General features: G+C 49.3%; 9 protein-coding genes across 9 annotated transcripts; 7 read left to right on the forward strand and 2 right to left on the reverse strand.

The window, feature by feature from the left end:
- Nucleotides 1-85: 85 nt before the first annotated feature.
- VTN77DRAFT_5693 (uncharacterized protein) lies at nt 86-1,867 on the reverse strand (the record flags this gene model as incomplete). Its single annotated transcript, XM_069421888.1, has 1 exon — nt 86-1,867. One exon carries the CDS (start codon nt 1,865-1,867, stop codon nt 86-88), a length of 1,782 nt encoding a protein of 593 aa, XP_069276752.1.
- Nucleotides 1,868-3,212: 1,345 nt separating this feature from the next.
- Nucleotides 3,213-4,514, reverse strand: VTN77DRAFT_5694 (uncharacterized protein; the record flags this gene model as incomplete). Its single annotated transcript, XM_069421889.1, has 3 exons — nt 3,213-3,365; nt 3,425-4,308; nt 4,409-4,514. The coding sequence occupies 3 exons, from the start codon at nt 4,512-4,514 to the stop codon at nt 3,213-3,215; spliced, it is 1,143 nt and encodes a 380-aa protein (XP_069276753.1).
- A 412-nt stretch (nt 4,515-4,926) lies between these two features.
- VTN77DRAFT_5695 (uncharacterized protein) lies at nt 4,927-5,450 on the forward strand (the record flags this gene model as incomplete). The annotated part of the gene is made up of 3 exons (XM_069421890.1): nt 4,927-5,091; nt 5,148-5,297; nt 5,352-5,450. 3 exons carry the CDS (start codon nt 4,927-4,929, stop codon nt 5,448-5,450), a joined length of 414 nt encoding a protein of 137 aa, XP_069276754.1.
- A 745-nt stretch (nt 5,451-6,195) lies between these two features.
- On the forward strand, nt 6,196-7,833 carry VTN77DRAFT_5696 (uncharacterized protein; the record flags this gene model as incomplete). The annotated part of the gene is made up of 3 exons (XM_069421891.1): nt 6,196-6,564; nt 6,628-6,878; nt 6,951-7,833. 3 exons carry the CDS (start codon nt 6,196-6,198, stop codon nt 7,831-7,833), a joined length of 1,503 nt encoding a protein of 500 aa, XP_069276755.1.
- A 3,887-nt stretch (nt 7,834-11,720) lies between these two features.
- On the forward strand, nt 11,721-12,495 carry VTN77DRAFT_5697 (uncharacterized protein; the record flags this gene model as incomplete). The annotated part of the gene is made up of 2 exons (XM_069421892.1): nt 11,721-11,765; nt 11,908-12,495. The coding sequence occupies 2 exons, from the start codon at nt 11,721-11,723 to the stop codon at nt 12,493-12,495; spliced, it is 633 nt and encodes a 210-aa protein (XP_069276756.1).
- Nucleotides 12,496-13,825: 1,330 nt separating this feature from the next.
- On the forward strand, nt 13,826-15,187 carry VTN77DRAFT_5698 (uncharacterized protein; the record flags this gene model as incomplete). The annotated part of the gene is made up of 1 exon (XM_069421893.1): nt 13,826-15,187. The coding sequence occupies one exon, from the start codon at nt 13,826-13,828 to the stop codon at nt 15,185-15,187; it is 1,362 nt and encodes a 453-aa protein (XP_069276757.1).
- Nucleotides 15,188-16,782: 1,595 nt separating this feature from the next.
- On the forward strand, nt 16,783-17,946 carry VTN77DRAFT_5699 (uncharacterized protein; the record flags this gene model as incomplete). Its single annotated transcript, XM_069421894.1, has 1 exon — nt 16,783-17,946. The coding sequence occupies one exon, from the start codon at nt 16,783-16,785 to the stop codon at nt 17,944-17,946; it is 1,164 nt and encodes a 387-aa protein (XP_069276758.1).
- Nucleotides 17,947-18,513: 567 nt separating this feature from the next.
- On the forward strand, nt 18,514-20,039 carry VTN77DRAFT_5700 (uncharacterized protein; the record flags this gene model as incomplete). The annotated part of the gene is made up of 2 exons (XM_069421897.1): nt 18,514-18,908; nt 18,965-20,039. The coding sequence occupies 2 exons, from the start codon at nt 18,514-18,516 to the stop codon at nt 20,037-20,039; spliced, it is 1,470 nt and encodes a 489-aa protein (XP_069276759.1).
- A 721-nt stretch (nt 20,040-20,760) lies between these two features.
- Nucleotides 20,761-22,404, forward strand: VTN77DRAFT_5701 (uncharacterized protein; the record flags this gene model as incomplete). Its single annotated transcript, XM_069421898.1, has 4 exons — nt 20,761-21,164; nt 21,250-21,741; nt 21,796-21,937; nt 22,003-22,404. The coding sequence occupies 4 exons, from the start codon at nt 20,761-20,763 to the stop codon at nt 22,402-22,404; spliced, it is 1,440 nt and encodes a 479-aa protein (XP_069276760.1).
- Between the last annotated feature and the right edge of the window lie 1,676 nt (nt 22,405-24,080).

Genomic DNA, 24,080 nt, shown 5'->3' on the forward strand with positions numbered 1-24,080 from the left:
TGAAGAAACTACAGAGATGTACATAAAATGAAACAGGGAAGAAAGACAGACAGAGGGAACTATTATTTATTGTCTCTTCTACAGATTACGACATCTCCACATCTTCATCTCGAACCTCTTCTCCTGCCGCAGCTGGCGTGCTTGCAGCTCCAATGCTCATCGCATCTTCGAAGGTTGTATGGCCTGGTCCCAGGCTTCCGGCGGCAGGGCTGTCCACAGCAGAAGAAGCAGCAGCTGTTGCTTCGTCTGCTGCGCCCGCCCCACCCCCTGACGAGCCATTGAGGTCTGTTGTGCCCTCATCACCGACCACGTCGCCGTCCGTGCCACCCCACAGGAACATAGCTTCCACCTCATCTACGATATCTGCGACAACGTCCTCCACAATCTGCTCGTTGTATCGTTCGCCAATGGGTCGCACTGGGTCACCGTTCTCGGCGGTCGGAGGAGGCCCAATCCACCAAGGCGGTTCAAAGCGGCATTCCACTGCGCCACCGCCGTAGCAGCTCACCATCGGGAAATAACCGATCATTCCATCATCGGCATTTTCCCGTTCACCGATCCCCAAGTTGTTCGTCCCATTGGCAAGTCTGCTGGCAGGCGGAAGAAAAGCGTAGAGTTCCTTGAATGGCGTTCCCATCTTCACGCCGTTCCTGTAAATGGTGATGCTCGACCCCGGTAAGGTACGCAGCGACGGGTCTTCACTGTTAAAGGGCGATGGGGGCCCATAAGTGGGAGTGTCCTTGAGGTTGAAGGCATAATCGCGCAGATGTTTGGTCGGGAAGACATTGGACTGCTGCCAGCAGAAGTCGGATTTCAAATGGAAGGGGATACGATCTCGGATCACATTCGTGACCGGGGGCGGATCAGTATCAGGATGAGGCGATGTACCATCACCGTCGACGGCAGGGTCGTATGTTCCTTCAACAACCTTTTTGTGGAGAGAAAGTGGAGGAAGAGTGATGAGGAGACCGATCACGTCACCTTCTCTGATACCCTCACCCTTGGGAAAGAAGTATTCGCAGCGCATTCGATTGATCACCTCACCATTCACGTCGCGTATGCCGTAGCCGTAACAGTCAACACCGACATTGACGTCCAGCTCTGCCTCCCGTCGCGCAAACCCAAGTCGAACATGTCCACGTGGCGACTTCACTGGGCCTCCATTATGGGAAATTAATTGGGAACCATTCACGATGCCACTGATGATGCGCGCCTCATAGTAATATGTGCCCTCTCGAGCGCAGACATTGGCGCGAGCAGAATGCCAAGGTTCATTGGTGGTTACGGCTAGAGCATCCTTGGTAAAAGCCATCGCCGCTGGCGAATCCTCGAAGCTAAAACGGGCGTGGTAAGGAGGTAGATCGGTTTGGCGATACTTGATATGAGGGAAACCAGGATCCGCAATTGCATAGCTGTAGCGAAAGCCGTTCTTATTGGTGAGTTTGTCGACAACCTCGTAAAAGTCCCAGCTCTTTCCTAGCACATCTGAAGTCTTCCGGTATACAAAATTCATCTGCCGGGGTTGGGGGGGCAAGACGTCGGAGGGTCGAGGATCGGCAAGTAACATAGGTCTAAGGATAGACAAGGCGGATGATGGAAGAGCGGAACTATGAGCCGTAAGCATCTTCTTTTTGGGAGGCATGTTTTCCTGGTCGAGCCCTTTCGCCTCGCGTTTCTTGCGACTGTCGCGTTTGTTTCGTTTCGACCTCTCTGCTTGTGTGGGCCCATTACCGCCAGGAGCCGGAGAGGACTTTGCTTGGGATTCTGGCATCGTGGTCGCGGTGTTTTGAGTGTTTGCGGGGGGAATGGTAGGGGAGTTGATGTTGGATGAAGGGGCAGAAGAGCCTGCTTGTTGAGAGGATGCCATGGTGAAGTACTGGGCGGGCGCCGAAAGGTATTCTCAGTCAACCCGAAACCGGATAACAAATACTGCCTGTATTGGAGAAAGCATGCAACAGCTGCGCCGATCAATCTGCCAAAAGTCTGGTATCCTTTCCTGCTGACTGGCTGGACAATTCGGAACCAGCCCTTGGCGATTTGGTAGGCGACCGCAGGAGCTCAAAGCCCAACCGCTGAGCTGCCCGTTCGGATATCGTCTCCCCGTCGTATACTTGCGATCAATTCTGAAGTGGGAACTGGAGAAACGCCATTGAATTGATCAAGGTACGTGAAGGGAGAGTTGTCGCAAGTGGCGATTGTTCTGTCGCAATCCGAAACCGCCTGAAGGGGAGTTACACGAATCTCGATATCAAGTCAATATGCAGAATAAAACAGACCGCAGAAGCCAATTCGTATATAAATTAGGCAAATTAATGCGATGATTGTCCTTCTGAGGGATGCGCGTAGGATAATAATCGACTCTTTGGCTGCGAGAGCTGCGGGAAGTCTCCGGCGGGCAGACAGGAGTCTGTAGGCGGTGAGAGTGTTAATCCGGCAGAAACATCGACTAATGCGTTAGTGCTGAATTCTGCCACCGCTTTACTGAGAGAACGATTCTCTAATGCTTCGCATTTGGCTGTTAGGCAGGTTAAAATTATATCATAAACTAGTAACATAGAACTGCACAAATCAAGAGTGCTTTCTGATTTATTCCTGAGATGAGACCCGGATCTCGGTATTTCGAGACAATCATACTATATACCAGTGGGGATCGGCCCCTCAAGGACGAACATGGAAGGCGGTATCCCAGAAGAGGAAGCGGTGAAGTGCAACTTCCATGACATCCTTACCTCTCGATGAGGAACTGAGCCATTTTCTTTGACTTTTCTGCATGTCTGACTATAAAGGGTTTGTGGTGTTTTTAGCAAGAAACGCCCCTTATTGAATTTCTAAGTCTTTTTCAGATTTGACTATGGATAATTTCAGAGAAAGGATTATTTGTCCGATAGTCATTTCCATTGGCCAGTCCAGAATATCATGCACATTTTTGTACTTCCTTAGACATTTCCCGAAACAGTTCCCTCGAGGTCTTTCCACCCATTGGATGCCAGTTACTTTACGGACAACGACAAACAAAAATCAAACGTGGTAAGAGATGAAGATAATTGGATAAATGATCACCTATTACTCTTGGGAATGTTGATGGCGAGAAAGAATTAGCATTGTCAGTCAATGAAAGGCTCTATAATTCCAATCCACGCCATTTCGACGATATTCCAGCCATGTCTTTGTATAAGATACCAAAATGATCTTTTTTGGAGCTGGTAACCATGTTACAGCCGTGCCAATGGTCCGTCGGCTCGTACGATACCCAGTGATGCTTTTGAAATATCTGCTATGTTTCTGCACCCTGTCAACTGCATTGTCCTCTTAAACTCATCATGCAGAATATTAAGCATCAGATCCACTCCCGCTTCTCCATCATGCTGCTGAGTGTCAGTTAAATAAACGAGAAACTCAACGACCAAAATTATTTGGAGCGTACCGCTAAGCCCCATATTGCAGGTCTACCGACCCAGCAACATTCTGCACCCAGAGCCAATGCCTTGAAGATATCTGCACCGGATCTGATTCCTCCATCGATATGGACCCTTATCTGGCCGTTCGCAGCCGCAACGCATTCTGGCAATGCATCGATCGTAGCTGGGGTTCCGTCGAGCTGTCTTCCACCATGGTTGCTGACAATCACGCCGTCACACCCATACTCTCTTGCCAGAAGAACATCTTCGGCGGTCAACACTCCTTTGATCCAAATTTCCATTTTTGTTATACTCCTCAGCCAGGGAATCTCCCGCGCCCACGAATGAGAATCCGAGTTAAACGCAGTGAAGCCGTCGTCATGCGTCTGGGCACGAATCTTTTCTGATGTCATTTCTATAATTGGGAATGACAGCCCGGCCGGCGTTCGAAAGTCGTTCCGCCACTCGTTGTATCGTACGCCGAGAACAGGGCTGTCAGCCGTGAGGAAGATGGCTTTGCATCCCGCAGCTTCTGCTTTCTTAACGATGCGTTCTTGGAGAGCGCGATCTTTCATGGTGTAAAGCTGAATGGAATGTTCAATAGGTCCTACATCGAGGCCGGCTGCTCGCACTTGCTCTATGGAATGATTCGCGAAGGAAGAAATCCCCATATGGATTCCCTTTTTGGCGCAAGAACGGCTTGTTGCAAGTTCGCCGTCCGGATGAGCCATTCCTTGGAGACCTGCAGGAGAGATGCAAAGGGGAAACGTGATCTTACGACCAAAAACGGTGGTTGTGGTATCGACCTTTGACACATCCACAAGGACTCGTGGCCGGATTCTATATTTCGAGTACGCAGAGGTATTTTCGTTCACAGTGATTTGGTCTGTCGAGCCAGAATTATAGAATTCTAGAAATATCATATCAGCTGGTGTCAACTGCCCCAGATCATATGCACTTGGTGATTTCAAAACTGCGTTTCCATTTCCTGTCTAGGACTATGATCATACCTGCTGCGCTCTGGGGAAGTTTCAGTGTTGCTGATTTTTTCAAGTCCGCTATGCTCAGGATCTTCTCTGGGGCAGAGTCTATGGGTGAGGTAGTACGACCAGCCATCTTTACGGTGATAGAAGTTAATGTTCCTGTTCAGACTAAAATCTACACGAAAAACATTAGAGGAGAAAAGGAATAATTTCATAAATAGATTTTTTCTAATAGCCAGGTTCATGAGAGTCGGGTTGAGATAATAAAGCTCATATGCTCCCATAGTTGTTGGCAGTTGCTGAAATCTCCAAGAGTTAGCTGCATAATACCCCTCAGCTATGCCCGATATCCGATGCTCAACGGATATTACCTATTACTGTACACCTGGACGTTGGCTGATAAGCGAATCCGACAAACCAGCTGAAAACCCCCCCGCTTAACTGGAATCAGCTCGGTTCCAATTCCACTCGACGAATAAGGCTGAACGACCTAAGCTTTGCTGAGTTGAACGTTAGCGTCTCAGAAAATTTACCTCTCAACGGCAATGAAGTCGACCTCAAAATCAGTAGTCTACACAGACCGGGCTCCTAAGCCTCCGCCTTTCCTGGCCCAGGGTATTGTTACTGGAAATACCGTGTTCTGCTCCGGGCAAATTGGTGTCGATCCGGACACAGGAGCTCTGGTCAAAGGCACGGTAAAAGACAGACTGGTGCGTTCCCAGTTCCCTGCTACATGGTGAATCTTCACTGAAGGGTGTGGTAACAGAGACAAATTGTTTCCAATCTGGAATCCGTCCTGAAGGCAGCAGGATCGAGTCTGCAAAATGTGGTAAAAGTCAATGTCTTCCTCACCGACATGGCGGACTATGCAGCCATGAATGAGGCATACGCAGCTCTATTCCCTGACCCCAAAGCCGTGAGTTGCCCCCGACTGGAGATGAGGAATTATAAGTATCTAACAGTCTGGCAGGCCCGGACATGTGTATGCGTTCAGTCATTGCCTCTTGGAACAGATATCGAGGTTGAATGCGTTGCCGTCATTGATTCCCCTGTCAAGACACGACTATAAGATACATAACGTCTTAAAAAGCATACAGAGTGAAAATTGGCAAAACCAACTTTTGTGACCCAGTGATGTTGGAATCCTATTCTACGAAGTCCTCATTCTTGATCGAATGATACCTAGCGGTAGTGACCACCGGAGCACATATTTCTATTTGCAAAGGGGATGTCTTGCAGCCATAGTCAACCATGCCGATCCAGTCCTTCATCTGAAGAATACACTGTATTTCATGTTGCCTCTTGAACAGAATAATGTCCCAAAATATCGCAGAAAAATTTGAAACCTAGGTGTCACCTGGTCTAAGGGAGTTCAGTGCGGGGAATTTTTTTAAACAGCTGAGTACATGGCAGTTTCGTTGATATGCATAGTAAACAGGACGTCTACCCAACTATGCTATTATCATTCCCTGTTCTCATTCCGTCAGTAGATATATAATGTCATGAGCCTGACCCGTTCTGAAGGCTGGTGGGGAGAGTCAACCCTCATCATTATCAACGATAAGCGTTCCCCTCACCGCCCACCAACAAACAGCAATTGTCGCAGCGGCAGAAAAAAAAATTAATCACGTGCGGGTAAATTTACATTTTACACACAATATCTAGATTCGAAGGGTTCAGGACGTCAGCGGGAAGAACGGCGGAGTGGCAGATTCTCTAGTAAGAGGGGAAAGAATCCCTCACCTGAAAATATTCTTTAGTTCTCTGAGAACCATTTGCCACTCTCTTCCAGAAGAGAATCCGCAAATTCCATCATGCCAAAGGCTACCACCCCCTCCCGTAACGCCGCCGCTGCCCGCAGGCACAATCCTCTCGCAGACGATATCCTCTCAGTCGGCCATCTACGGACCAAGTCGAACAAACGGAAGAAGTCCCGCGATTCAGACGATGAGGATGGCAACCACTATATTGACGCGAAGCTATCGCGCAAGATTTTGCAGATCGGACAGGATCTGGCCGAGGAGGAAGCTGCCGAACGGAGAGCCGCTCTGGGAGAAAGCGCGGAGAAGATAAATTCAGCGTTCGACTTCTCATCACGATTTGAGAATGAGGAACAGTTTTCGGAGGATGAGGATAAGTTTGCAGAGGACCAATGGGGGGACGAAGAAGAGGTGGAAGAAGCGGTATGCTTGCTATCATCACGATACAAACCATTATTCTGTATAGCCATCACTAATTGTTTCTAGGAAATTGATCCAAATGATCTTGACATGTTCAACAAGTTCATTCCTAGCGGTGACCAAGACCCTATATTCAATCCACGACAGTCAGAAGACAACGAAGAAGGTCCGGGTACGAACCTCGCAGACCTGATTCTTGAGAAAATCGCGGCATACGAAGCCAAGCAGGCTGGACAGGGTCAGCCTGTCATTAAGGGCGGCGGGCCGCCCGAGGACGCAGTACAGATTCCAGCCAAGGCGATGGAGGTGTTTGAGAAGTATGCATTGCATTTCCGGCAGCGTTCATGATTTGTTAGATGGGGATGGATACTGATCACTAGCATCATCAGGGTTGGCATGATTCTGTCTCGCTACAAGTCTGGACCGCTCCCCAAACCCTTCAAGATTCTGCCTACTCTGCCTTACTGGCCCGAGCTCCTCGATGTCACTCGTCCTGAGTCGTGGACCCCGAATGCCGTCTGGGCAGGAACTCGGATTTTCATCTCTGCTAAGCCAGCCATCGCGCAAGCGTTTATCAACACCGTGCTGCTCCCTCGTGTTCGTGACGAGATCCATGAAAATCGCAAGCTTAATGTACACACCTACAACGCGCTGAAGAAAGCGCTATACAAGCCCGCGTGCTTCTTTAAGGGTCTTCTGTTCCCGCTGGTCTCCAGCGGGACTTGCACCCTGCGCGAAGCCCACATTGTCTCGTCCGTCATCGCCCGTGTCTCGATTCCCGTCTTACACTCCGCAGCAGCCCTGCTCCGCCTCTGTGAAATCGCGGCTGATCAGACGTCAGCATCGTTAGCGTCCGAAGGGACTGGCGCCACTAACATCTTCATCCGAGTCTTCCTCGAGAAGAAGTACGCACTGCCATACAAGGTTATTGATGCCCTGGTCTTTCATTTCTTGCGTTTCCGCGGCGTCGATAATTCTGAGGATGTGACGATGACGGACGGCAATCGTCAGCGTGCTGCGGCTAAGGACTTCAAACTTCCGGTTCTCTGGCATCAGTCGCTTCTCGTCTTTGCTCAGCGATACCGAAACGACATCACGGAAGACCAGCGTGAGGCGCTTCTCGATTTGCTGCTCGTGCGGGGGCACAAGGACATTGGGCCAGAGGTTCGGCGGGAGTTGTTGGCAGGCCGAGGCCGAGGCGTGCCCGTGCCTGATCCCGAGGCGCAGGCAGCAGCGGCGGCAGGTGATGACACGATGGACGTGGAGATGTAGTCTGAGATCCAGTCCTTCTGCACATAAAACGCGTACAGGGCCGATAGGTACTTGACTGAGTTGATGGGCAGATCCTTCTGCAACCACGGACTTGGCGTTGGTTATATTATTGATGGATCTATCTTCTGGGTGTTCTTCTTTGTACTTTCCTAGTTGACGTTTTCTGGTGCTTTGGGCAAGGTCGGGTATGTATGTACATATTTACTTGAATTGCATGCAATCGCATGAAGAATGTGAAATGCTTGGTACGATTTTTTTCTGCAGCCAGCCAAGGCCGATGGCCTTTCCTATCCAGCCAACTATGTATAGTGCCTTGAGGATGAGAAATACATATGCCAGCCCTTCTTTTTAGAAAAGGAATCACCCTTAAGCGTAGTAACTACTGATACTCCTACCCTATTGTTGCTCCTCCTTTGTGTGTTTTTGTTAAGGGATATTGCTTATTGATCAGTTAGATATTGATCATATAATGACAGGGTAATAGAGGGATCAATCTATTCTACCTTATTCCTTATGCCTCTACTACTATCCTATGCCCTCTACAAGGCCTTAAATATGTGAAATAAGAAGATATTATTATATGCCTCCTATAACTATCTTGCCCAGGAATGGCTTGTAAGACTATTAGATAGGTAGGATAGCGTTGACTTGGGGATATTTGTTATTGATGACTTCTTAATATTACTTGCCTGGGGACCATCATCCACTTTGAGATAGTTATTGTTGAAGTTAATTACACGGACATGGTCAAGAAGAGAGGGTGTAACGAACATGACGCGGCCCTCCACATCCCGTGAAGATTTCTCAAGGGTATGAGACAGAGCATTTTATCCAGAACTCCGTTATTCTGCGACTGAAACGATGGCAACACTCCCTACAGTGTACTCTGTACGTACTTGAATGGTTGGATAATAAGATGTGTGCGGATTTTACCCTGGCGTGCCGCGTACTCCCAAAAGACTGTAACCTTAGTTGTCCAATGTTGCTGTAACGGTTAACTGTGAAGCCAAGGATTCGAGGCTGTGTGTGCCGGGATTTGAGCCAACTGTTTCATCGGTGCGCAAATGGCGAATCGTTTCAACCCACGGCACCGACACCTCAGCTTGCAGTCTTGACCGACTGAGTAGCTTAATTTCAACACTGGGTCCAAGAGAAGTACTCCATACTCCAACAGAATCACTTCCGAATCAAAGATGAATGTCGTTATCTATTCCTACCTCTCTCTATCGTTGATTGTACTGTACACATTCTTCAGATTATCCCCCTTTTCTGGGGATGCAAGTTGGAAATGGTGGAATGACATAATCAGTCGTATCACTGTATCAGTCACCGCCTGCCGGTCGTCTGGGGCCAGCTGCAGGTCAGACTCGGCCCCTGACACACCTGTGGAATGGACCATGCTGGAGGAGGACGATGATTGGCCAACGCCCCGACACACGGGCCTAAAAATGGAAGGCGCTGGCCCCCGATCTCACGTAACGTTCCCAGGTTGGGGCCACCTGTTGCACCCACCACAGGCTGCGTCTCCATTGGCTGAGCCCGCTCCCTTACGACAATCCGACCCGGCTGCGATGTGACCACGCTGGCCTTAAAAGAGTCGTCTTGCTCCCTCGAACAGGCTTCCTCTGTTCCCTCGGTTCCCACGCCTCGTCCCTTCTGAACACCTGGCCTTTTCACCTTCTGCCGCCGTCGACTGGTCGGACTAACGCCCACTTTCTCCGGACTACCGGAGTCATGCTCTGGTTCTCACCGTGATGACAGCGTGGCCTCTGTCGTCCTAGCGCTTCATCAACCTCCAGGTGGACATCCCACGATCGGGTCCTTCGACTTCTATCCAAGAACACCACGATCGAAGAGACAAAGACACAGAGCTTGACAGAGAACAGTCGCCACGATGGACAGTTTCCTTTCACCTTTGGTGAACGCCATGGCCACCACGGCTTCCATGGAGATTCCCCAGCTGACCATTTCTCCTGCCGCCACTTCCTTGAAGGCTCCTGAGTCACTGGGTCAGCCTGATGACAAGAAGCCAGAGGAGAAGAAGCCAGTCAAGAAGAGGAAGTCCTGGGGCCAGGAATTACCTATCCCGAAGACCAACTTGCCTCCAAGGTCCGTGCTAAGCCGTTGATACTCCCAACGATAATTACTGACAGATTCCCAGAAAACGAGCAAAAACGGAAGACGAAAAGGAGCAACGCCGTATTGAGCGTGTGCTCCGAAACCGTGCGGCGGCACAGACCTCTCGTGAACGCAAGCGGCTCGAGGTGGAAAAGCTCGAGAACGAGAAGCGGAGGATGGAACAGCAAAACGCGTTCCTGCTGCAGCGTCTGGCGCAGATGGAGGCCGAAAACAATCGCCTCAACCGCCAGGTCGCGCAGCTCTCCGCTGAGATCCGCGGCTCCCGAGGCACCACTCCCAAATCGGTGTCTCCAGACTCGAACTCTCCTACCCTGACGCCCACCCTGTTCAAGCAGGAGGGTGAAGATCCATCTCTCGAAAAGATCCCTTTCTCCGCCCCGTCGATCCCTGAATTCTCTCCCAACCTGAAGCCGACCGATCTGGCTGAGTCCTCCGGCATGGCACAACATCCTGCAGCGATGTTGTGTGACCTGCAGTGTCAGTCGAAGGTCTCGAAGGATCAAGCGGCTCCGGTGTCCTTTCCTTTCTGGACTCCCAATCAGGCCTTGAGTCTCACGCTGCAGGTGACATTGCAGCTCCTCTTTCTGATGATGACTTCCGCCGCCTATTCAACAGTGATTCACCCGTTGGCTCAGATTCTGACCTCGTTGAAGACGGGCTCCCCTTTGACCTTCTCGACGGAGGAGATCTATCGGCATTTGCCTTTGATTCACTGGTTGATTTCGACCCCGAGCCTGTCGCCGCCCTCGATGGCGTCGCCGACTCGTCGATCGGTCTTCCGAATGAGACTGCTCACCCGACTTCTGGCGTGCAGCCCAGCCTTGGCGCGTCCACTTCGCGATGCGACGGGCAAAGCATTGCAGCTAGCTGTTAGTGAGCTCTCTCTTCGTCAGACTCGGTCGCCCGTCACCGATGCCGTTGGAGCTCGGCAGGATTGGCAGTCGTTATTGACTATGGCTTGGGCGATTGACTCGATCGAAAGGTGGAACCGTGATCGACGCCGACGACGGCTGGCCGGTCAGAAGAGGATGCTCACTACGTCGCTGCGATCCAGACAACTGAGACGAAGCAACAGAGATAATATGTATCACGGGAGTACACGGAGTTCATGGAGTTCGGGGAATTTGGGAAATCTGTCTTCCATTCTCATGGGGAAGCCTTGCTGAGAGTTGCTTCATGTAAATTAATTACTATTATGATTCTTAAATGATAATTGAACTAGTGTTCTATTATACGTGGCGACGATGCATTTCATGTGTTGCGCTGTAATACCTGCATTGACCAGCTATGCGCTTTTTGACTCCAGCCAGTCTCCATAAAATCTCCTGCACCTATCTGTAACAGCGGTTTACTTCACGATCTTGTTGGCGCTGGGAGTCGCCTGGGGTAATCACATATGCAGCAGGTTGAAAGGAAGCATATGATGTCAACCACATGGTGTCATGAAAATTTCTTCTCACATGCTACCCGTATCTCGAGTAAGTATTATTCTGGTTTTATTCAGCTTGCAAGAATTTAGAGTGGCAATGCGGGAAAACGATCGCCCGTTGTGAGGGTCATATCACGGTGCTGCCAAGGCGGATCCGAAGTGACGCTCTTTAGGCTGCGGGGTGGATAGTTGCATAGATGACTGTCGCCTCCGTTTCCGCTCTCCTCATACCTCGCCCTCTTCTCGAGACACACCACACCCTTCTGATCTTGTCCTTTACTTTCTTGTTTATGCGCTTTAAATTTCTTTTGTTTTCAATATGGTGCAAAGAGATCCGATTTTCGAAGCTCGCACGAATGTGAAAGTGAGTAATATTGCACTCCTACGCCATAACTCCCCACCCTCCCAGCGGTGCTGTGCAATATGCTCATTCCGGAACATCCTGTTCGAGTCTATCGTTTTTTTTCTTCTTTGGAATTGTCGCTAACTCCGGTTGTGGCCTACAGTTGCACTCGAACCGATTGAAAAAAGAGGCAGCCCGTGCTGAGGCAACATTCAAGTCGGAAAAAGCGAAGGCCGAAAAGGCCATGAGGAATCGTGAATTTCAGATCGCCCGCATCCACGCCGCCTCCGCTGTCCGCGAGAAGAAGCGTCAGGTATCCTTAAAGGCGGAGGCTGCCCGAGCCGATGTCATCATCAACGAGCTGAAGGCCGCCCAGAGCACGCGCGACACCTCCCGAACTCTAGCACTGGCATCAAGAGGTCTGGATGCCGCTTCGAAGAGCGTGAATTTGGAGAATCTGTTGGCTCATGCCAACAACTTTCTCGCCCGTTCCGAGGACTTCAAGATCGCAAGCAGCGCCATCGAAAATGTGGCGCAGGGAGTCTCGCAGCAAGAATACGGTGCTGAAGGTGAATCAGAAGTTGATCGGATGATGGAACAGTTGGCGGACGAGGCCGGAGTGGATCTCCGGTTGGCGCTGGAGGCGGATGCTGCGCCCAAGGAGGACGTGAAGGACACCACCAAGCACGCCGATGCAGAGGTTGAGGATGCTCTTGGGGCTAGGCTACGTGCTCTTCGAGCGGGAGGTTGAGAAATCCCAAAAGATTTCGCCGATTACGAGCAGGAGCCGATTGATAAAAACTTTTTTTTTCTTGGGCAGTTCTGACCGGTGCTTGCTTTTGTGCCAAATACCCGACTGTTCTCACTAATCGACGGAATCAGCATTTCCGTCTCCTCGCGTCTGTCATGAACTCTATCGCACTCAAACTCCAGCGATGGTCTTTGACCCGTATATGTGGAGGAACCCGTCCAAGTATTTTGTCTGGCCTCTGACACAGTGTGTTAAGGCCCTGTTGCATCTTCTATTACTACATTTTCGTTCGGTGTTCTATCTTTTTGATCTATATTTCCGGTGTCTATGACGGTTGGGCGTTGGTCTTCTTAACTTTTATCTCTACATGATCTTTCGCGTTATGCTTATGTGTCTCGACATGGTGATGAGAAATGACCGCCATGAAGGGTCAGACTTTCTACTTCCGTTCTGTGTTTGATATGAATTTGCCTCCTCCGGTCGCATATTGGGAGTGTTTCTTGTATCTATCGATCTGTCTGGTTCTTCTACTCCGTTTCGACTTCTCCTCTAGTCAAGATAGACTAGATGCATACCGAAATCAAGGCATCTGGATGTCTTGAAGAATCAAGACTTGTCACCACCACTGCCTAGGTAGATATCAGAGGCGAAGGCAGGTTCAGTCAGTACAGTTACGTAATTAATTTCAAAGAGGTTCGTCTAGGACATAGCTGAAGGTAAACCGTTTCAAACATCTATTATATTGGTATTATCGCCACAGAAGAGTTCTCATGGTTCGGTTATAATCATTACCGGTTCACCAGCAGTAATAATATTAGGTTGAACCTCTGCAGAGCCGCAAAGTGCAGTCTCGACCGTGCGCCAAGATGCCGCCAAGCTGAGGCATAGACCTTACGATCCAATCACTGAATGCGCTGTGATTGTTGGTGATTTAGTTCCAAGGGTTAGAATTTTTCGACCATCTCACCAGCCTATCCGGTTGCCAGTCTGGGAAAATTGCCCGGAACATCTGACTAGGGTGCTGCCTAGGCGCGGCAGTGACTCAGCCTCTCAGGCAGTCAGGGCAAATGAGAGTGTTAGTTGCGTTGGTTTCTTGCGGCTCTAACTGCTGGAACTCTGGTACACTTAACTAGTGGACAGGCAAAATGGCAGGCAAAATGGCAGAAAAGGAGAATTTCTCTTTATTGAAGATGCCGCTATTCCTGCATCTTCATTGCGGCATCTTCATTCTCCTCATTCTGGGCCTTTTTGTATATTTTTTGTTATGTTTTCCCCATCACAGTTGTTACGGACTTGCACTCCTTCTCCCTCTCTTTGAAAGAGGCGCATCATGGCGTCTGCACACTCATTCTTGCAAGTTTTGTTCTGTACACTCGTTTTTTCTTTTCTGTCCTTCGTTTCAGCATCTCCCTGGATCGTCACCAGTTATTATCAATTGGATCTCTATACGGAAGAAGGATACACGGACATTGATACTACCATTCCAGCCGAAACAAGGACTGAAATTGTCGAAATCACTCCCACGGCGACATCACTACCTGCGCCGCTGTCTACCTCCACCGTTGTCATCGGTGATGAGTATGCTAGCGTCACTGTTGTGCAGGTGTTGCTTCCTTCCGTTCCAGCAGCGACATCCACGGTCAATGACCCTTATGACGAACTTCCGACTACCACGGCGGATGTGGTCACTTCCTATTATGTGAATCTCGTGTATACTGCACCCACCAGTTGTTCCTCTGCTTGGACGACCACCACGGCGGTCGAAGTCTATGTTCCCTACGCGATTGAAGCGGCAATCACACCGACATCTGTCTCAACTTCTTACTCGACCGATGACAGCCAACCGTTTCAGCCCATCACCATCACTCAGGTCATGGCGTTCATCAATCCCTCGCAGGTGCCCGCGTCCAGTCTCTCCGTACTCAGTGCCGAGAATGCACCGTATACCATGTACGACGGGTCTTCAGGGTGTTCTTACTACAACAGCAACAGCAGTTATTATAGCGGTGACAGCGGCTCTTATGACGATGACTCCAACTGGCTTTACGATAGTTACGGCTCTGGGATCGCGCCACTGGCCATCATTCTGATCATCGTCCTGGGCTGGTTTGTTTTGTTTTTCATCATCGGCCTGATCGAGAGCTACTTCCAATTCCAACGTTTGATGAAAGGCTGGCAAGCCCGACGGGGACTGCCCATCTCATGGTGTCTGCTGGCACCCATCGTGTCCTGTATCTTGCTGGCGTTCAGCCGCAAAGGCTTTCAAGCCCGAACGGAGGATGAAGCGGAAGAACTGGAGAGGAAATGGAAGGAAATGGGGTTTTGGAAGAAAATTGGCCTGTGGCTCCAGTACGGATTTCGATGGAAATACCCGCCTATGCTGGGTCCTGCTCCTGCCAGAGTTGGACGGCCTTCGAAGAGACCTATCCCGGTGACGCCTCTGCTGCAAGTATCTCCTCCCCGGAGTGCCGGATCGCAGAGTCAGCAGCAGCCAACGCAACCCTCGAGTGGAGGCGATCCAGCAAGTTCCTCCGCCCAGCGTGAAATGTCCCAAGTCCAGCCACCATTGCAGACGCTTCAAGTGCCTTCATCTAGCAGACTGACCAGACAACAAGTTTCTTCTTCTCCTCGTCCCGCAACTCAGCAGGATGACGAGATCACCGTCATACCACCTGATCACAGTTCGTCTTGACAAAAGTCAATTGAAACCAATCATGACAATCCGATGATTGCTAGGTGATCAAGTGAAATAATCTTACAGCTTTCTGTCTGTACATTGAGCCAGGATTCGCGTCTCACTGCCAATTGCCCCTGATGATACCCCAATTGCATGCATGCATGTTCATACTGGTCAGCTTGTATCGTGAATTAATGTTCGCTACCCTTGGGAGTCGTATTATGTCATATATATACCCTATATAATTTTCTTTATCCCCGGTTTATGCAAAAGGATACTGATATGCTTGGCCATCTAAACGAGGTGTATATATCCCAGAAAATGACACTAATTGATTATCTTTATGAAACCGAGTATATTACAGTTTTAACGCCTAGATTCTGTGCCCATTTCCTCGCCTATACTTACCACCGCATCCTGCGCCGCGACAAACCAAGAAAACCCTAGCTCTCTCTTCGCGCGACCCAGCGATTTCACTGCTTGCAATCTCTCGAAGCTCTCATCTCCCTCGATTGCAAGGACGCTGGATCTCCACTTATCGTTCACGACACAATGACGACGCGACCACCATTTGAAAGACCAAAGAGCATTTGGCTAAGGGAATGAATGAGACTGGCAGTCATCTTGCTGAGTAGCCTTCTTTCTTGTCCCTCAGACTCGAATGGCGAAGCGGAATTCCTTTGGATCGACCAGTAGTTCCGCCAGCATAGAGGATAACTGCTCCAGCGTTCGGTACCGACATATTGTCGATAGCGGCAACCTCACTTTCGGACTGTAGGTCAGAGATATTAGAACGTTTGGCTGCTGGAAAATTCAAGCCATCTACGTCCACTCTAGCCTGACCATGGCTTGAAACTAGATCCTTAACGGCGGAAGGATGTGACCGAGTGGAAGCCAGAACTGTGGGTAAGGCGAGCATCTGCATGTTATGCTGTTCATTTGCTTCACAGTAACAGGATAGCGATGAGAGCCTAGTCGCTCTAGGCTTACCAGGTATTCTATAGAGACTACCTCGAGGCAGAACAGAACATCCAGTCCGTCAAATACAGGTACAAATACGTGCATGATCTGCGGCGCAGAGGGACAGCAACATTGGTAGCGACAGCAAGAAGTGGCTTGTTAGGGAGACATACACTTACAAGGCTTCGAGGCTGTGCTACCTATCCTACTACTCCTAACAACTCCATGCAGTTGACCGCAGTAAGTGTTGGCGCAATCGACCTACTTCCATTCGTTGACGCCTCGTCTCTGCGATTTCATGCGCGGTAACCTAAGAATAGTCTGACCTAACCTGTGGCTGTGCACATGCTGTCCAGCCAAGGTATTCTCGACGAAGGCTATGTCTCTGCTTGTCTGCCTGAATTATGCAAGGCTGAAATGCATTATCAGGCAGATATATTTAAATCTGTTGCTCCAGCCACGCCGTGGCGGGCGTACATCATTGAAATTGAGTTTGCAGCACATGTCCAAATCATTGTGACGGCAGAGACAGGTCATACACATAAAGACACCCGACCTTTTCCCCCTATCTCCCTGGCACTCTTTTCTAGCTCGAGCCTGTTAAAATTATTATTTTCTCTCTATTTTCTTAAGTTTCTGACTACAACATCATGAGTCAGCTCGACCTGCAAGACATTATTAAAGTCTATCCCAACCTTGAACATCACTGTGCCGGTTCTGCTCCATCCAAAGGTCGTCGCTGCTCCTATTCCACCAATGCGGGCAATCGGGCCAGAGCATGTGCCCTGCTCGCCAAGGGGACGAAAAAGTTACAAGCTGGACAGCCAGTTGATGCATTGCTGAAGGAACTGGCCCCTCTGGTCCTCTGTCTAAGATACCATCAGTATCAAGCGCCCGACCTGGTCGCACGCTGGAAAGAAGATATCCACAATTTCAGACAGTCCCAACAGGCACAAAGCCGCAGGCAGATGAGCGGACAGAATGGTTCTCCTAACTCGGAGGATCTTGCTGGATTGCAGGAGCAGTATGAAGTTCTCGCCGAGCGGGTCAGCTCTGCGTTGGACAATCTTCATCGCATCCACGACCGCCTTCTCATACAGGAGTCAGTGGTCCGATCCAGTCGCGTTGGTTATTATTCGCGCCTAGAGACTCGTCTGGATCGGACTCGGGAACTCAACCTAGATCAATGGATGACGCGGGTCACAGCCTCTGCCAGGAGGCTGCACAGGATTATCGACGATGAGAGACCATTGAGTTCATCTCCCCGTCTTTCAACTACACGGACGGAGTCGACCCAAGAGCAAGACAGGGAAGAGCCCCATCAGACCGCGGCAGAGATCGATCCCGAACGGAGAGAAGATAGATCACGGTCGTCACTTTCTCCTAGATCTTCAACGTCAAGTACACGCACCGGCACGTCTCTCGCAGCAGAGACCGATCCCCCAACGCGGGCAACAACTTCAACCACCATAGTAAGGAGAGCAGTACTACGCACTTCTCATTCCTCCAGCCGCATCAATACCGTTACTGCCCGACCGAGGAAGGCCATCTCTCGCCGACCTATCGAAAAAGATCACGATTGCGGGATCTGCCTCAATGCGCTTCTCGACAATCCGAACAATAGCGACTCCGATGACCAGAATAATGCTTCTTCAAGTGAAAACGAAGAGCAAGAAGCTGTTGATCTGGTCTGGTGCAAGGCACGCTGTGGGAATAATTTCCATTCCGAGTGTCTCCATCAGTGGATCGACTCCTGCAATGGCAGTGGTCAGGTTCCCACCTGTCCCACTTGTCGGACATGTTGGATGGATTGATCGATCCGGAAATAATGGGTTATGTTTTTGTTCTACTTGTCAGTTGCTTCTCATCCATGGCCTTTCCAGGTTTCAAACTGATATGTGTAGGTCTCTGCTTAAGCTCTAACCACTATATTCTTCAGACATTACTATGGTGTTATCTTGTGTACTATACGAATAACTTCCAGCTTAGCGATTGTAATATTATATAGTATATCACTATTGAAACTAAAGAAAAAGGAAAATCATCCAAGGTTTCTCTATCAAGAATAACAGTATCTCCTGCAGTCCTGAAGACCGGCGGGATCCTATTGGTCGATGATTTTTGGGACCGCAGCCCCGCACAGGCGAGATGCCGAATTCGAAGGACTCATCGTATGGGGAGAAAGAAAAGAATCATTTCATCAACCGATAGTTCCTTCGATCAGGGCTGTCCTCGGTGTTATCTGCCTTGCTAGCCTGGCCAGGCAAGGGTCGTCCGTGACGGCGTCGTCAGCTCGAAGCGCTGTGTCAACGCTGATACGCTAACGAAAAGCTTCTCTTTCGCGTGCATGTCAGTCGTCGCATTCTATTGGCTGTGTTTTTATGGAATGGGGCAGAGCATGGACGCAGATCGGTTCATGCTCCAAACGGTCCCTCATATTCTTCCCCAGGTTTTCCGGCCTTCCATTTCCTGCACGACCAGAGGATGAGCTGATTATTTATTTTCTTTTCTTTTTTTTTTCTGAACTGACGATGGGCATGTCGACAGAGCCTGCCCCCGACTCGTCCCAGGCGATTGCCCTGTACGACGTCATTCCGGAAGAACACTCGTATGATGGCGGCTCCGAGTCGGAAGGCGACATCCCTCCCCCCGAGAGACGGCCGTACAAGACGAAACTCAGGAGATTCTGGCTGCTGCCCTGCCGGTCGAGGTCGCGTAAAGGCAGCTTCTTGGCAAGGCTGCTCCGTCAGGCTTTCCTGGGCTTGATCTTTGTGCTGTAAGCAGCCGCAACTGCACTGCGGTCGATGGAATTTCAGGACTGACATCTTCCAGCGGAATCCTCAAGTTCCTGTCCCTCATCTGGGACGTGTTGGTGTACTTGTACCCTGACGACTTCGATGAGCGTCTCGACGCCTGGGGCTTCCCTGTCAGCCCTGTGTCGGGCTTCTCGCACTGGAGCACCAATGGCGTCCAGCCCGTAGCATGTCATTCCCACAACGACTACTGGCGAGAAGTGCCCCTGCGTTCTGCCGTCGACGCGGGCTGCATCGGGGTGGAAGCGGATGTTTGGCTCTCCAACGACGATCTCTATGTCGGCCACACGGTTTTCTCCTTGGATCCGGAGCGGACATTGCGCAGCCTGTATGTCGACCCATTGTTCCGGTTTCTGGAAAAGCGCAACACCCCGACCCGATTCCAGCATCACCGAAGTTTTGCGGGAGTCTTCGCCGAAGACCCGTCGCAAACGCTGGTCTTGCTCATCGACTTTAAGTCGGACGGCGAGCTGCTCTGGGACTATGTCTACGCGCAGCTGGAGCCGCTCCGCACCGCAGGCTATCTGTCCTACTTCAATGGAGAAAAGATTGTGCCACGGCCGGTCACCGTCGTGGTCACGGGAAACGCGCCTTTCCACCGGGTTCTGGGGAACAGCACCTACCGCGACATTTTCTACGATGCCCCGCTGGACCAGTTAGAGAGTCCGGCCGGAGCTCACTCGTCCGCTGCGAGAGATGAGATCTCCGCTGAGTCGGCAGATCCGGTCTCTGAATCCGAGCCCCCGGCAGCCCCGACTCCTCTGTCCACACCTATCTCTGGAGATAGGCAGAGCGGGGATGTGTACAACTACACCAACAGCTACTACGCTTCTGTGGACTTTGGCAAGACGATCGGCCGCCTCCAACGCAACCGCTTCTCTCAAGCGCAGCTCGACCTGATCCGGGCGCAGATCCGCGCCGCACACCAACGCGGGCTGAAGGTGCGGTATTGGGGCACCCCCGGCTGGCCGCGAGGGCTGCGTAACCACGTCTGGCACGTTTTGATCCGGGAGGGGGTGGATGTCATCAATGTGGACGACTTGTGGGAGGCGACGAGGCAGGATTGGAGGAAACATCGGAGCTGGTGGTCATAAACAGCCAGCTTGACCTGTTTTTTTGAGAATGAAATCTTACGAACGAGCAATGGACCCGGCGTCTGTTTATCGTGTAGTTTCTCTTCTCCAATATATATCATGTGCATCTTATATTCTTTCGATTAACAGATAACTCGACAGGCAACTCGATTTTGGGCAGCTGATTGGTCATAACATGCACTGTAGCATGCATACTGTTGTGAAACTTGTTCTGTGCATTCTTGAATTTCTTGTCCTGTTGTCATGAGGGTCCAGTGTCCACTGTCATATGCGCCGTGGCTGCTCGGAGGAAGAATCGGAGCACAGACGCCCGGGAATACCGTTTGGAGGAATTAAGGCCGAGTGGCCGAGCTCCCGGACGCGGATCGGTAGGAAGTGGTCCACTCGGGCGGATCCGCATTCTGACGGGCGTCTCTTGGCTAAGCTCGTTTGGCAGTTTAGATACTGAATCTGCCATGCATTGACGCCTTTGGAGGGGCTAAAATAAACACAACGGGAAAATTCTTCCTGTTCGGAGTATTTTTCATCCACCTACGTAATCTGCTATTTGCACATAAATATCCGATCACTCCTCGCCCTTTCTCCCCCACTTTCTCCAGACCTGTGGCTGTTGTGGTCAGCTCAGGTGCGTACGAGAGTAAATTATTATTGTTGTTTTTATTACTGTAGTTATCGACGCTAATTGACTGGCAGCACCCGCTATCTACATCCACAGCCAGCCATGTCTGACACAGGCTCTCATCCCAGCAAAGTCAGCCGCTTCGCAACTCAAGTTCTCGATGAATTGGGCCTCGTCTCGCTCTGGCAGACACCACTGGACTCGAAACTGCTCTGTGCGCAGCGTTTCGTCCGTCTCTTCGCGTATGGAGGCTCAACGCTGATCCTGGCGTCGTACCTCTCTGCCCTGAACATTTCCGATGACCGCATCGGCTTGTTCATGACCTTGACCTTGGCCGGCGATGTGGTCATCAGCTTCTTTCTGACGCTCTTTGCTGATGCCATGGGCCGCAAGGCGGTGCTGGCCCTAGGTTCGGCGTTGATGTGTGCCAGCGGCGTGATCTTTGCGCTGTTTAGCAACTATTGGATCTTGCTGGCGGCGGCTGTGTTTGGAGTGATCAGTCCAAGGTTTGTTACCTCAAACAGGATGATAGGGCAGTTGCAGTTTGCCCTTTGAAGATAACGACTTTTCTGACAGCTTCATTTTCTACAGTGGCAACGAAATCGGGCCTTTCCGTGCCGTGGAAGAATCCGCCATTGCCCATCTCACTCCTCACGAGGTCCTCAGCGACATTTTTGCCTGGTATTCGCTCATTGGCACCGCAGGAACGGCCCTCGGCATGATGGTCTGCGGCTGGATCATCAATCTTCTGCGCGTCACGAAAGGATGGGACTTTGTGCCTGCCTGTCGGGTAATCTTCTTTGTATACGCTGCAGTCGGTGCGATCAAGTTTTTGTTGACGCTCGGGCTGAGCGACAAAGTCGAAGCGACCAGTAAACAGCAGGAAAAGAAGAAGCAACAGCAGCAGAGCTCGGAAACGGAGCCCCTTCTTCGTGCCAATGGACATGGAGAACCTGAGGAAACCCCCAAGCCTACGCGAAAGATTCTCTTTCTGCCCGCTCTCGAGATGGAACTCATGGGTCTGGTTCTGAACCTGTGTCTTCTCTTCGCATTAGATTCGTTTGCATCCGGCTTGGCATCGCTGTAAGTTGGACGAATCTCCAGTCAAGAAAGACCAGAAACTAAAGAACTACGCAGGTCTTGGGTCACCTATTTCTTCAAGCGCAAGTTCAACCTTCACGAAGGGCAGCTTGGATCGCTGTTCTTCACGACCAGCATCATCCAGTCTGTGTCGATGTTGGTTGCTTCGTCGATCGCGAAACGATTTGGCAATGTTAAGGTAAGAAGCCCCAGGAAGACACAGCATATCAATATGTTTTCTTTTTCTTACTGATTCAATTACAGACCATGGTCTTCACACACCTCCCTTCTGCGGTGTGTCTCGCTCTAATTCCCATCCCATCTTCTCCCCCCTTCGCCATGCTCTTCCTCTTTCTTCGCGCCTGCACCCAGAACATGGACGTCGCACCGCGCTCGGCCTTCCTTGCCGGCGCTCTGCCGCCGGAGAAGCGCACGGCCATCATGGGCACCATCAACGTTGTCAAAACATGCAGTCAGAGTCTCGGGCCTCTTCTGACGGGTGTGCTGGCCGGACGGGGCTTCTTCTGGGTCTCCTTCGTCGTCGCAGGGAGTTTGAAGGCGACGTACGATATTGGCATGTTGATCAGTTTTGGGGGACTGGATAAGAAGAGGAGGAGGAAGGCGGGAGAGGATAGGGAGGCGGGCCAGAGTCAGGAGCAGCAATAATAACAGTGATGCCGACAAGGTCGTGTCATTCCGGTGAATCATTTGGGAATGTTTGACGTCTAAATGGGATATGGGGATATATTCATAAATAGATAGATTATGACAGTGCAACGAAATCTAACATGACCTTTTTTTTTCGCTTTTAGAGATGACTGCCAAATTATCTATGATACCAAAGTATATCTCCTTAGTGCTGTCAATGGTGCAAACTGTCAGCACCTAAGTTCTAGGTTGTCAGCAAAAAAGGTTGTGTTGATTATTTAAACAAGGGGCGATAACTACGGAAGACTGAGTAGTATTAGTAAACAGTAGTTTTAAACTAGCTTATAAATATCGTAGTTAAATTAGAAGGGCAAGGGGATTTATTTACTTTAGATTTATTGGAAATGGCAACCAGGTTAAGGGGGGAAGTCGATTTGATCATAAGGAGAGCTCATCTTATCTTCATCCATATAATAAGAATAAATATGGAGTACTGGAGCCCAGCACTGCATAAGGTGCGAACTCATCGCCGGGGGTCATGGTTTTATGTTTATCTATATACATACACCTTCCAGGCAAAAACTTGTATTTAATTTAATAGTACATGTGTCGTGCGGTTTTAAGGGATAAAATTTTATTTTTTTTATTTTTAATAATTCTGTTAGTTGACCTTCTCGAGGATCTCCAACAAATGTGTAGGAACGTACCGCAAGCAATATGGTATAAATATTCTGTTATCATCGGCGTAACATTCTATGTCGAAAGTAGATATTTTATCATCTTTAATAAGATCAATTCCACCTTTTTATAGAGGTTTACAATTTATAATAGTTTCACTGTGTAAAATTTTATTTCTTGAATTATCAATATATAATAACGTGAAATCATTAAATTTTCTAATAAAAATATCTGTCTTTTCATTAAAGATATCAACACATTCTAAATATTCAGCTTTTTTTTTTCAAAAACTGTTAACTTTCTTTCACCTACTTTATCTGTTTCATGGACAAATATCATAATATAATCTTTAAAATGATAGTGTACACCTTGCATTCTAACACCATTAACAACATATTTATTATTAATAATTTATTTCACCATTTGATGGGAAAACCAATTCTTCACTTTTTTTGATTATAACAAAAAACGAAAGCACTACCAATACCATACTGTGGTGAAAGCTTTCCTTTTAATCCTTTAGAAGGATGGCTATGAGTAAGATAAAAAAAATTTTTTTAACACTATCACTAATAGCTTTTCTTGTTTCAGGAGAAGCTTTTAAATGCTCAACTCTAGGAGTTATATTAATAAGTTTATTTCTTTCATCAGAGCTTAAAATTTTGTGCTTTTAAGTTGAAACTAAAATAAAAGCATTTTTTTTATCTTTAACTTTTCTAACCTTTTCAAAACCTACCACATAAGATCAATCTTTATAAGCTAAATATTTAGAAGAATACAGAGGAAAACCATCAAAATAACTTGTAAACTTTTGCATGATTTCCGGTGTATCATTTGGGAAATATCTGGCGTCTTACATGGGATATCGGGGGTATATTAATAAAATATAAGTAGATTATGACAGAGTCCAACGGAATCTAACATGCTTTTTTTTTTAGAGATAACTGTCAAATTACCTACGATACCAAAGTACGGAGTATATCATGTGTTGAGTCCTTGGTTGCTGACCCGTCCTC

Source organism: Rasamsonia byssochlamydoides (genome assembly GCF_041956645.1).
Source record: "Rasamsonia byssochlamydoides strain NRRL 3658 unplaced genomic scaffold VTN77scaffold_41, whole genome shotgun sequence".
Taxonomy (NCBI): domain Eukaryota; kingdom Fungi; phylum Ascomycota; class Eurotiomycetes; order Eurotiales; family Trichocomaceae; genus Rasamsonia; species Rasamsonia byssochlamydoides.